Source organism: Capra hircus, chromosome 20 (assembly GCF_001704415.2).
Source record: "Capra hircus breed San Clemente chromosome 20, ASM170441v1, whole genome shotgun sequence".
NCBI classification, from domain to species: Eukaryota; Metazoa; Chordata; class Mammalia; order Artiodactyla; family Bovidae; genus Capra; species Capra hircus.
In genome coordinates, this window is record NC_030827.1 from 53,735,455 (window position 1) to 53,749,836 (window position 14,382).

The 14,382-nt window shown below is 37.5% G+C and overlaps 1 protein-coding gene across 3 annotated transcripts in view; it reads left to right on the forward strand.

Moving 5' to 3' along the window:
- CDH18 (cadherin 18) overlaps nt 1-14,382 on the forward strand; it is a 604,406-nt gene that overhangs the window by 436,248 nt on the left and 153,776 nt on the right. For all 3 annotated transcript variants that reach the window (XM_018065791.1, XM_018065792.1, XM_018065793.1), the window contains exon 5: nt 561-728. In XM_018065791.1, the coding sequence (XP_017921280.1) occupies nt 561-728 (168 nt within the window). The remainder of the gene's footprint in view (nt 1-560; nt 729-14,382) is intronic.

Consider the following 14,382-nt stretch of genomic DNA (forward strand, 5'->3'; position numbering starts at 1 on the left):
TAGATTCCCTTTGGACCTATGGTTGCAAACAAATATTTACATGAGACAGTTTTAATAACATGGGCAGGTAATGTTTGTCTAACCCTGACTTTCTCTCAAAAGCATTTCAGTTAAAACTACTTTTCTTAAATGGTACAGATGAACCTATTTGTAGAGCAGGAATAGAGGTGCAGACATAGAGAATGGACCTGTGGGGACTGAGAGGGAGGATTATTGAGAGACTTACATTAACATATATATGCTACCATGTGTAAAATAGCTAGCTAGTGGGAAGCTGCTGTATAACTCAGAGAGCTCATCTCGGTACTCTGTGATGAACCAAATGGGTGGAATTGGGGACAGGGAAGGGAGGCTCAAGAGGGAGGGGATAAATGTATACATACGGCAGATTCATGACATTGAACAGCATGAACTAACACAACACTGTTGAGCAATTATATTCCAATAAAAACATTAAAAGATCTACTTTTCTTAAAATGAAAATAAAGAGATATATATAGCTATATTGCTTTTCATTTAATGTATAATCCATGCTATTCTGTTTAAAACATGTATTACAGGAGTTATTAGAACTGCCTTACATAATATGGACAGAGAAGCCAGAGAACATTACTCAGTGGTCATTCAAGCCAAAGACATGGCTGGGCAAGTTGGAGGGCTTTCAGGATCCACCACAGTCAACATCACCCTGACAGATGTCAATGACAACCCCCCAAGGTTTCCTCAGAGTAAGTACAAGTTTCTTTTGATCTACACTTATCATTATTCGTTTATGTAAAACAAACTGAAAAACAGCTAAGCCTTGAACAATATGGACTTGAGATGCAAGAGTCTACTTATTTATTTTTCTCAGTAGTAAGGGCTATGGGACTACATGACTAGATCAGTGGTTGGGTGTATCTGCAGATAATGAGGAACCTGGATACAGAAAGCTGACTATAAGTTATATGTATGGACAGTGTAGAGGTTGGATGCTCCTAACTCTCACATTTTTCAAGGGTCAACTGTACTTGGATGTATAATGTCATGTGCCTATTCTCTTAAATGGAAAGATTGTGTTTGTACAGTCTTTTTTTTATACACAAGACTAAAGAAATCACTCCATCTGTTGTCTCCTGAACTTGGTAGATAGATGTCACTATCTGGATGATAGTGGATAAAGATATCTGGATATAAAGTATCATCACTGGATAAAAATATCATCACTAGATAAAGATATCATCACTATCTGGATGATACTGGATAAAGATATCCATTTCAATTGACATCAGGGTTAAATACTAAAAATGAGATAGTAGTAGTAAGAAATGATACTTTGTATTTGCTGAAGTATTTATGTATTACTAATGAATTCTTGGAGGTATTCAGAATAAACATTTTGATATGGACATTCTACTCTTGGAAAACTATTGAATATGTACTGTTTGTGGGATTTTTAAAAAATTCTTCATATTAGGAATGAATGCTCTTCACATACACACAGAAGCATACCATCCAATGGCAAGGTATTGCAAATAAAATAAACTGCAATCTCAGAGTAGAATATAAACCTTGTGAGTGGAGAGCCCACCAGGCGATTCAAGGAGAGAGTATCAGTTTTGTGAGTTCAGAATGAAATACTGTTTATGACACCTTCAGAAAGGGAAGGAAACATATTTGAGTATTTCTAATATGGCAGAAGCTGTGGGTAGTATTTTATAGTATAACCATTAATTATTTAAAAATCCTGAGGGGAGCTGTCCTTCTTGCACATGATGTTTAAAAAGTATAAAAGACAGAATGAAGTAAGTCATAAAGAGAAAAATAAATATCATCAGTTAAGTTCAGTTCAGTCACTCAGTTGTGTCCGACTCTGTGTGACCCCATGAATCGCAGCACCCCAGGCCTCCCTGTCCATCACCAACTCCCGGAGTTCACTCAAACTCATATCCATTGAGTTGGTGATGCCATCCAGGCATCTCATCCTCTGTCGCCCCCTTCTCTTCCTGCCCCCAATTCCTCCCAGCATCAGGGGCTTTTTCAATGAGTCAACTCTTCGCATCAGGTGGCCAAAGTATTGGAGTTTCAGCTTTAGCATCAGTCCTTCCAAAGAACACCCAAGACTGGTCTCCTTTAGAATGGATTGGTTGGATCTCCTTGCAGTCCAAGGGACTCTCAAGAGTCTTCTCCAACACCACAGTTCAACAGCATCAATTCTTCTGTGCTCAGCTCAGTTGGACGTATATTCACAGTCCTACTCTCACATCCATACATGACCACTGGAGTAACCATAGCCTTGACGAGACGAACCTTTGTTGGCAAAGTAATGTCTCTGCAAATGTATGGAATCTGGTAAAACAGTACAGATTAACCTGTTTGCAAAACAGATATGGAGACCCAGATGTAGAGAAAAAACATATGGTCACCAAAGGGAAAAGAGGGGGCAGGTGAGTTGGGAGATTGGAATTGATGTATATGCGCTATTGATATGGTGTATAAAATAGGTAGCTGATGAGAACCTGTTGTATAGCACAAGGAACTCTACTCAATGCTTTGTGGTGACCTAAATAGAAAGGAAGTACAAAATAGAGAGATATAAGTATGTGTATGGATGATTCACTTTACTGTAAAGCAAAAATAACATAATATTTTAAAGCAACTCTATTCCAATTATTTTTTTAAAAGGACCTGCTAGGTTCGTCTTTGAAAAAACAACTTAGCAAACATCATCAAAAAGTTAGAGACAAGTAGCTGCAGCAGTGATTTTTAGAAAAATTTGCAGAGGCATATTTGAAATAAAACAAGTAATGGACATACGGATGGCTAACAAACACATGAAAAGATGCTCAACATCACTCATTATCAGAGAAATGCAAATCAAAACCGCAATGAGGTATCATTTCACACCAGTCAGAATGGCTGTGATCCAAAAGTCTACAAATAATGATGAGTTTTAAGGACAAAAGAAATTTCAGAGGTAAAGAATTTTGTCTATTTGTGTTTATAGTCCAAGGAATACAATTCAACTTCAATAAATCTGAGGTGAGGAAGAAAATAAACTCTGTAACAAAGTAGACAGGGTGGCAAGTCAAGGACTGCTCTCCACAAGTCAGTGTGAAAGGCTTACCCAGCCTTATCTCTCAGTATTGTTCTCAGTACTCAATGGAATACTGCCTGTTCCGAAAACACAGCAAGAATATGCATATTCTTATATCAGTCTAGAATTTTTCACTCACATTCCTTCGTTTGTGATAGACACTCAATTGTGTCTGACTCTTTGTGACCCCATGAACTATAGCCCTCCAGACTCCTCTGTCCATGGAATTTTCCAGGAAAGAATACTGGATTGATTTGTCATTTTCTCCAGGGGATCTTCCTAAACCAGAGATTAAACCTGAGTCTCCTGTTTTGAAGGCAGATACTTTACCATCTGAGCCACCAGGACTACCACATTCCTTTGTTTAAAAGGCCTCTTAAAAGTTTCTCTGAACTCCATCACAGAATTAGCAGACAGTTAATTAACCCTTGGTTTCTGTTACATGGCCTTTCCCATGTACTTTTATGCTATATTTATCTCCATAGGTGCACATCTCCCCTACACTGTGGGTCCCTCTAAGTAAGAATGATGCTTGATTTGTCTTTGTAACATTAAGTGTTTAGATTTGTGCCCAGCCCTGGATAAATGGTTATGAAATGAATAAATAAATGAGTTGAATTTAAATACTCTGTCAAACTACTGTTGTTAAAAGACCATGGATAAAGATAGGCAAGTTGAATTTATGGTTAGGCAAAGCTACTTTAAAATTTCAATTCTAAGGACAAGATTATGTGACTTGGTTCTTTCACATGGCTTTTGCTCTATGAAGAAAACATGTTTAAAAGAAAATTATAAGTCATAGATAAGTCCATATTATTAAATTATGAAATATAATTAAATTCCAAGTCATTTTACAAAATTGCAGTGTATTTTTGTATTCATTTAACCCCTTATTCCATACAATATGCATATACACCTATTTCATTATGAGACAAGTGTAATCGGATGGTGACTGCAGCTGTGAAATTAAAAGATGCTTGCTCCTTGGAAGAAAAGCTATGACAAACTTAGACAGCATATTAAAAAGCAGAGACATCACTTTATGGACAAAGGTCCATATTGTCAAAGGTATGGTTTTCCAGTAGTCATGTACGGATGTGAAAGTGGGACCATAAAGAAGCCTGAGTGACGAAGAATTGATGCTTTTGAACTGTGGTGCTGGAGAAGACTCTTGAGAATCCCTCGGACTGCAAGGAGCTCAAACAGGTCAATCCTAAAGGAAATTAACCTTGAATCTTCATTATAAAGACTGATGCTGAAACTCTGAAACTTTGGCCAATTATATGTGAAGAGGCAACTCATTGGAAAAGACCCTGATGCTGGGAAAGATTGAAGGCTGGAGGAGAAGGATGAGGATGAGATTGTTGGATAGCATCATCAATTCAATGGACATGAGTTGATCAGACTCTGGGAGATAGTGAAGGACAGGGGAGCCAGGTGTGCTGCAGTCAACAGGGTGGCAAAGTGTTGAACTAAACAACAACAAAACCCTTTTATAGAATAAGGAGTTGATTAGTTGATTTAGTCACTAAGTCATGTCCGACTCTTTTACGATCTCATGGACTATAGCGTATCTCCTTCCTCTGCCCATGGGATTTACAAGGCAAAATTACTGGAGTGGGTTTCATTTCCTTCTCCAGAGAATCTTCCTGATCCAGGGATCGAATTTGCATCTCCCAGGTCTCCTGTATTGCAGGCAGCATCTTTACTACTGACCCACCAGAGACTAAAGTTCAAAGTTTGTTTGTTTGTTTGTTTTTAAAGAGGTAATGAGTGATAGTGCTGAATTAGGCAGAATATAAACTTTATTATAATTACAACACCAACCTCATTTTCAACCTATGTTATTTAAGTAGATTCTACCACCGCTATTTTTAAGATGTATATTAATATTATAACCCTTATTATGATAGAGTGAAAAACTTATTCAGGGGGCTCAATAAACTGATTTTAACCAGACAAGCCCATTAAAACTTATTTTAGAAATCACCAAAAAATAAGAAAATGGTGATGAATAAACAAAAATGTATCCCTAACTTTATTTTGATCTATGATTGTTGCTGAAGCATCAGTTCATAGTGAAACAATTGTTTAACTTGACAAAGAATAAATGAATACTCTTTGAGTGAACTCATTACATTAATCACTAATGGGATCGACATATCTTCAGTCTCCCCAGAATGACTGACAACTGTCAATTCTGCCACATGATGATATGCTCTTAGTGTGTTGAAACAAAGGCAGTACACACCTAGAACTTCACACTCTGATTTGTTTAAAAGATATTTTATTTTGCACCCATACTGCTTTAAACACATTGCTGCTCTCAGAATGATTTGGTGTCACCACAATAAGAGTAGCTTGCAATATTCTTTAATTTTCCCAAAAGCATTATAACTCATCAAATGAAAAAAAAATGACAAACTATATCTTGGGAAACTTTGCAAATTGTTTGAAGAAAAAACAATGATGTATATTATGAAGACTTGCATACATAAAGCACCATGAAATACACAAATATAAACACAGGTCAAACCCTATAAAGATCTTATCCAGTGATTAAATAGACCCAGTAATCTAACTGTTTCTCTTAAGGTGTTCTTGGTTGTTTGTTTTACATTTTTTCTGACATTTATTTTTCTTTTTTTCTCTTTAGCTGTGAAAGCCATGTTACAGCAAGACAATATCTGGCACACATTTTTAACATTGCATTTTTCTTTCTTCTGTTAATTTACCATGGCCTCAGTTTCTTACCTCTTATATTTCAATTTAAAGCTACCACTGTATCTTTTCTAAATTAGAGTATAATCACTTTACAATGTTCTGTTGGCTTCTGCTGTGCCCTCCCATTTGAGACTTCCTACCATCCTCCACCCCATCCCACCTCACTAGAATATCACAGAGCACTGAGCTGAGCTCTCTGTGCTATACATCAGGTTCCCACTAGCTATTTATTTCACACGTGGTAGTGTATATATATCAATCCTACTCTCCCAATTCACCCCCACATCCCATGTCCATATGTCCTATCTCTACATCTGCTTATCTATTCTTGCCCTGCAGATAGGTTCATGTGTACCATTTTTCTAGATTCCACATGTGTGTGTTACTATATTTGTTTTTCTTTTTCTGGCTTACTTCACTCTGTATGACAGACTCTAGGTCTATCTACTTTATCTTAATTTAAGCTGCGTAGGTTTTGAGTAAGCATTTGAGAGTAAGAGGGGGGACTAGACTAATAATTTGCTTTACAAAGACTCTGCACTAGGGAGATACAAACGCAGTGGCCTGGAATACAAGACAAACAAAGGTCCAGGTAAAAGCAGGCTGCCTGTGAGCATCAGGGAGGTTATAGGGGAGAACAGAGACTGGAAGGTACATATACAGCTAAGAGGACAGCCACTGCTCAATTCTAGTAATGCCTGTATGTGGGCAGGCAAGTATTAGGAATGGGAACTACTTGCAAGACTTGCAGTGTAAGAGAACAAATCAATATATCTGTTGCCTGAATCTTTACTTCAAGGACACAAGTTTCCTAGTTCTTCTTCAGAAAAAAATATCTCAAGGTATATATTCCTCAATATTATCCCTTCTATTGAAAGGTATTTATTCTACTTTTTAAGATTTTTGCTATTTCCTTCTCTGGTTTTAACTGTATTCTAGTCATTTTAAAATTTATTCACAAAATAAAATAAATAAAAAATTAAAAAATATTTTCAGGCAGGTAAAAATCACTGAAGTCTATTATTCTGTATAAAGAATATGCGTATAAATGTCAATTATGAACATGAAAGTTTATAAAGTAAACTTGAACCCTAAAGGGAGCTGTATTTTGAGAGTTGCCCTTGTAGAGTTTTTGCTTTGGCTCCATGTCTTCATTCTTTCTGGAGTTATTTCTTCACTGATCTCCAGTAGCATATTGGGCACCTACTGACCTGGGGAGTTCATCTTTCAGTGTCCTATCTTTTTGCCTTTTCATACTGTTCATGGGGTTCTCAAGGCAAGAATATTTAACTGGCTTGCCATTCCCTTCTCCAAGTGGACCACATTCTGTCAGACCTCTCTGCCATCACCCATCCATCTTGGATGGCCCCGCATGGTATGACTTAGTTTCATTGTTTTAGACAAGGCTGTGGTCCATGTGATCAGCTTGGTTACTTTTCTGTGATTGTGGTTTCAGTCTGTCTGCTCTCTGATGCCCTCTCTCAATTCCTACCATTTTACTTGGGTTTCTCTTACCTTGGACGTGGGGTATCTCTTCACGGCTGCTCCAGCAAAGTGCAGCTGCTGCTCCTTACCTTAGACATGGGGTATCTCCTCTTGACCACTCTTGCACTGCACAGCTGCTGCTCTGAAGCACAAGCTGGAAGCAAGATTTCCGGGAGAAATATCAGTAACCTCAGATATGAAGATGACACCACCCTCATGGCAGAAAGTGAAGACAAATTAAAGAGCCTCTTGATGAAAGTGAAAGAGGAGAGTGAAAAAGTTGGCTTAATGCTCAAAATTCAGAAAACTAAGATCATGGCATCCTGTCCCATCACTTCATGGTAAATAGATGGGAAAACAGTAGAAATAGTGGCTGACTTTATTTTGGGGGGCTCAAAAATCACTGCAGATGGTGATTGTAGCCATGAAATTAAAAGACACTTATTCCATGGAAGGAAAGTTATGACTAACCTAGACAGCATTTTAAAAAAGAGTCATTACTTTGTCAACAAAGGTCCACCTAGTCAAGGCTATATTTTTCCAGTAGTCATGTATGGATGTGAGAGTTGGACTGTAAAGAAAGCTGAGTGCAGAAGAATTGATGCTTTTGAACTGTGTTGTTAAAGAAGACTCTTGAAAGGACTGCAAGGAGATCCAACCAGTCCATGTTAAAGGAATTAGTCCTGGGTGTTCACTGGAGGGACTGATGTTCAGCTGAAACTCCAATACTTTGGCCATCTGATGTGAAGAGCTGACTCATTTGAAAAGACCCTGATGCTGAGAAAGATTGAGGGCAGGAGGAGAAGGGGATGACAGAGGATGAGATGTTTGGATGGCATCCCGGCCACAATGGACATGAGTTTGGGTGAACTAGAGGAGTTGGTGATGGACAGGGAGGCCTGGCCTGCTATGGTTCATGGGGTTGCAAAGAGTGAGACCCAAATGAGTGACTGAACTGAATTGAACTTGTAGAGTAAGTAACCAGTCTAGGGAAAGAAGAATAATACATGTCAAATAATCACAATAAAGGAGTAAAAATTTGATTATTTAACAAAACTCCTGTAAGAACTTGAAATGATTGCAAAATTGTTAAGTTATTCACTTGTGAGTTCAGGTGATATAGTGAAATGTAATGTTGGGAGGATCAATTGCTAAAATTTCAACAGATGGCAGTATTTCCCATAATTCGAATTATAAAGTTGTAACTGATATGGATAAATTTTAGTGTTAGTGAAAAAGGAAATATCACTGATGAATACATTAATATTGAAATGACATTTGTCAATAGCAAAATATTTCAGTGAAGTATCATTATTTTTATTAGTTTAGTTTTTATGAAAACAAATATAAATGATACATAATAAATTCAACATTAATATTTTATTTGAAAAAGTTGTGAAACAAGCAACCAAGCTTCTCAATCCATCAGAATGTGAACTGTATGTTTTAATTACTAACAAGTGGAAGTTTTTCTCATATACTTTAGAAAAGATACCTAGTTTATTATGGTTAAGACATGTATTTTGAAACTTCGTGAGAGTTTCCTTAAATGTCAACATCTACTTAATTTACAAGAAGGTGAACCAACTTCATGGTTTGTTTTCTACATATATAAATTAGTTCAGGTTTATTCAATCAGTTCAGTCAATTCAGTCACTCAGTCCAGTCTGACTCTACAGTAGGCCCCCCTGTCCACCACCGACTCCCAGAGTTTACTTGAATTCATGTCCATAGAGTTGATGATGCCATCCAACCATCTCATCTTCTGTCATTTATTCCCTTCTCCTCCTGCCTTCAGTCTTTCCCAGCATCTAAGTCTTTTCAAATGGGTCAGTTCTTCACATCAGGTGGCCAAAGGATTGGATTTCAGCTTCAGGATCAGACCTTCCAATGGATATTCAGGATGGATTTCCATTAGGATGAATTGGTTGAATCTCCTTGCACTCCAAGGGATATGCAGGGTCTTCTCCAACACCACACTTCAAAAGCATCAACTCTTCACTACTCAGCTTTCTTTATAGTCCAACTCTCACATACATACATGAATATTGGAAAAACCACAGCTTTAACTAGACGAATCTGTTGGAAAAGCAATGTTTCTGCATTTTAAAAAGTGATCCATACACCATTGCAACAAAAAGAATAAAATACTTAGGAGTATATCTGCCTAAAGAAACTAAAGACCTATATATATAAAACTATAAAACGCTGTTAAAAGAAATCAAAGAGGACACTAATAGATGGAAAAATATACCATGTTCATGGATTGGAAGAATCAATATAGTGAAAATGAGTATACTACCCAACGCAATCTACAGATTCAAAGCACTCCTTATCAAGCTACCAATGGCACTTTTCACAGAGCTAGAACAAATAATTTCACAATTTGTATGGAAATACAAAAAACCTTGAATACCCAAAGCAATCTTGAGAAAGAAGAATGGAACTGGAGGAATCAACCTGCCTGACTTCAGGCTCTACTACAAAGCCACAGTCATCAAGACAGTATGGTACTGGCACAAAGACAGACATATAGATCAATGGAACAAAATAGAAAGCCCAGAGATAAATCCACACATCTATGGACACCTTATCTTTGACAAAGGAGGCAAGAATAGACAAAGGAGAAAAGACAATCTCTTTAACAAGTGGTGCTGGGAAAACTGGTCAACCACTTGTAAAAGAATGAAACTAGAACACTTTCTAACACCATACACAAAAATTAACTCAAAATGGATTAAAGATCTAAATATAAGACCAGAAACTATAAAACTCCTAGAGGAGAAAATAGGCAAAACACTCTCTGACATAAATCACAGCAGGGTCCTCTATGACCCACCTTCCAGAATATTGGAAATAAAAGCAAAAATAAACAAATGGGACTTTTAATTAAAATTAAAAGCTTATCACCCTAATACCAAAACCTGACAAAGATGTCACAAAAAAAGAAAACTACAGGCCAATATCACTGATGAACATAGATGCAAAAATCCTCAACAAAATTCTAGCAATCAGAATCCAACAACACATTAAAAAGATCATACACCATGACCAAGTGGGCTTTATCCCAGGGATGCAAGGATTCTTCAATATCCACAAATCAATCAATGTAATTCACCACATTAACAAATTGAAAAATAAAAACCATATGATTATCTCAATAGATGCAGAGAAGGCCTTTGACAAAATTCAACATCCATTTGTGATAAAAACTCTCCAGAAAGCAGGAATAGAAGGAACATACCTCAACATAATAAAAGCTATATATGACAAACCCACAGCAAACATTATCCTCAATGGTGAAAAATTGAAAGCATTTCCCCTAAAGTCAGGAACAAGACAAGGGTGTCCACTTTCACCGCTACTATTCAACATAGTTCTGGAAGTTTTGGCCACAGCAATTAGAGCAGAGAAAGAAATAAAAGGAATCCAAATTGGAAAAGAAGAAGTAAAACTCTCACTGTTTGCAGATGACATGATCCTCTACATGGAAAACCCTAAAGACTCCACCAGAAAATTACTAGAGCTAATCAATGAATATAGTAAAGTTGCAGGATATAAAATCAACACACAGAAATCCCTTGCATTCCTATACACGAATAATGAGAAAGTAGAAAAAGAAATTAAGGAAACAATTCCATTCACCATTGCAACAAAAAGAATAAAATACTTAGGAATATATCTACCTAAAGAAACTAAAGACCTATATATAGAAAACTATAAAACACTGATGAAAGAAATCAAAGAGGACACTAATAGATGGAGAAATATACCATGTTCATGGATCGGAAGAATCAATATAGTGAAAATGAGTATACTACCCAAAGCAATTTACAAATTCAATGCAATCCCTATCAAGCTACCAGCAACATTTTTCACAGAACTAGAACAAGTAATTTCAAGATTTGTATGGAAATACAAAAAACCTTGAATAGCCAAAGCAATCTTGAGAAAGAAGAATGGAACTGGAGGAATCAACTTGCCTGACTTCAGGCTCTACTACAAAGCCACAGTCATCAAGACAGTATGGTACTGGCACAAAGACAGACATATAGATCAATGGAACAAAATAGAAAGCCCAGAGATAAATCCACACACATATGGACACCTTATCTTTGACAAAGGAGGCAAGAATATACAATGGAGTAAAGACAATCTCTTTAACAAGTGGTGCTGGGAAAACTGGTCAACCACTTGTAAAAGAATGAAACTAGATCACTTTCTAACACCCCACACAAAAATAAACTCAAAATGGATTAAAGATCTAAATGTAAGACCAGAAACTATAAAACTCCTAGAGGAGAACATAGGCAAAACACTCTCAGACATAAATCACAGCAGGATCCTCTATGATCCACCTCCCAGAATTCTGGAAATAAAAGCAAAAATACACAAATGGGATCTAATTAAAATTAAAAGCTTCTGCACAACAAAGGAAAATATAAGCAAGGTGAAAAGACAGCCTTCGGAATGGGAGAAAATAATAGCAAATGAAGCAACTGACAAACAACTAATCTCAAAAATATACAAACAACTTCTGCAGCTCAATTCCAGAAAAATAAACGACCCAATCAAAAAATGGGCCAAAGAGCTAAATAGACATTTCTCCAAAGAAGACATACGGATGGCTAACAAACACATGGAAAGATGCTCAACATCACTCATTATTAGAGAAATGCAAATCAAAACCACAATGAGGTACCACTTCACACCAGTCAGAATGGCTGCGATCCAAAAATCTGCAAGCAATAAATGCTGGAGAGGGTGTGGAGAAAAGGGAACCCTCCTACACTGTTGGTGGGAATGCAAACTAGTACAGCCACTATGGAGAACAGTGTGGAGATTCCTTAAAAAATTGCAAATAGAACTACCTTATGACCCAGCAATCCCACTGCTGGGCATACACAGCGAGGAAACCAGAATTGAAAGAGACACATGTACCCCAATGTTCATCGCAGCACTGTTTATAATAGCTAGGACATGGAAACAACCTAGATGTCCATCAGCAGATGAATGGATAAGAAAGCTGTGGTACCTATACACAATGGAGTATTACTCAGCCGTTAAAAGGAATTCATTTGAATCAGTTCTGATGAGATGGATGAAACTGGAGCTGATTATACAGAGTGAAGTAAGCCAGAAAGAAAAACACCAATACAGTATACTAACACATATATATGGAATTTAGGAAGATGGCAATGACGACCCTGTATGCAAGACAGGGAAAGAGACACAGATGTGTATAATGGACTTTTGGACTCAGAGCGAGAGGGAGAGGGTGGGATGATTTGGGAGAATGACATTCTAACATGTATACTCTCATGTAAGAATTGAATCGCCAGTCTATGTCTGATGCAGGATACAGCATGCTTGGAGCTGGTGCATGGGGATGACCCAGAGAGATGTTATGGGGAGGGAGGTGGGAGGGGGGTTCATGTTTGGGAACACATGTAAGAATTAAAGATTTTAAAATTAAAAAAATAAATAAATTAATTAATTAATAAAAAAAATAAAAAAAAATAAAAGCTTCTGCACAACAAAGGAAACTATAAGCAAGGTGAAAAGACAGCCTTCTGAATGGGAGAAAATAATAGCGAATGAAGCAACTGACAAACAACTAATTACAAAAATACACAAGCAACTCCTGCAGCTTAATTCCAGAAAAATAAATGGCCCAATCAAAAAAATGGATGAAAGAACTAAATAGACATTTCTCCAAAGAAGATATACAGATGGCTAACAAACACATGAAAAGATGCTCAACATAACTCATTATCAGAGAAATGCAAATCAAAACCACAATGAGGTGCCATTTCACTCTAGTCAGAATGGCTGCAATCCCAAAGTCTACAAGCAATAACTGCTGGAGAGGGTGTGGAGAAAAGAGAAACCTCTTACACTATTGGTGGGAATGCAAACTAGTAGAGCCACTATGGAGAACAGTGTGGACATTCCTTAAAAAACTGGAAATAGAACTGACTTATGACTCAGCAATCCCACTGCTGGGCATATACACTGAGGAAACCAGAATTGAAAGAGACACGTGTACCCCAATGTTCATCGCAGCACTGTTTATAATAGCCAGGACATGGAAGCAACCTAGATGTCCATCAGCAGATGAATGGATAAGAAAGCTGTGGTACACAATGGGGTATTCAGTTCAGTTCAGTTGCTCAGTCATGTCCAGTTCTTTGTGACCCCTTGAATCGCAGCACACCAGGCCTCCCTGTCCTTCACCAACTCCCAGAGTTCACTCAGACTCATGTCCATCCAGTGATGCCATCCAGCCATCTCATCCTCTGTCATCCCCTTCTCCTCCTGCTCCCAATCCCTCCCAGCATCAGAGTCTTTTCCAATGAGTCAACTCTTCACATGGTGTATTACTCAGCCATTAAAAAGAATACATTTGAATCAGTTCTAATGAGATGGATGACACTGGAGCCTATTATACAGAGCGAAGTGAGCCAGAAAGAAAAACACCAATACAGTATACTAACGCATATATATGGAATTTAGAAAGACGGTTATGATAACCATGTATGTGAGACAGCAAAAGAGATACAGATATATAGAACAGTCTTGGATTCTGTGGGAGAGGGAGAGGGTGGGATGATTTGGGAGAATGGCATTGAAACATGTATAATGTCATATAAGAAATGAGTCAGCAGTCCAGGTTTGATGCAGGATACAGGATGCTTGGGGCTGGTGCACTGAGATGACCCAGAGGGATGGTACAGGGAGGGAGGTGGGAGGGAGGTTCAGGATGGGGAACACGTGTACACCTGTGGTGGATTCATGTTGATATGGCAAAACCAATACAATATTGTAAAGTAAATAGCCTCCAATTAAAATAATAATTTAAATTCTAAAAAAAGTTATCTAAGTTGGTCATAACTTTCCTTCCAAGGAGCAAGCATCTTTTAATTTCAAGTCTGCAGTCACCATCTGCTGTGATTTTGGAGACCAAAAAAATAAAATCTGTCACTGTTTCCCCATCTATTTGCCATGAAGTGGTGGAACCAGATGCCATGATCTTAGTTTTCTGAGGGTTGAATTTTAAAGCAACTTTTTCACTCTCTTCTTTCACTTTCATCAGG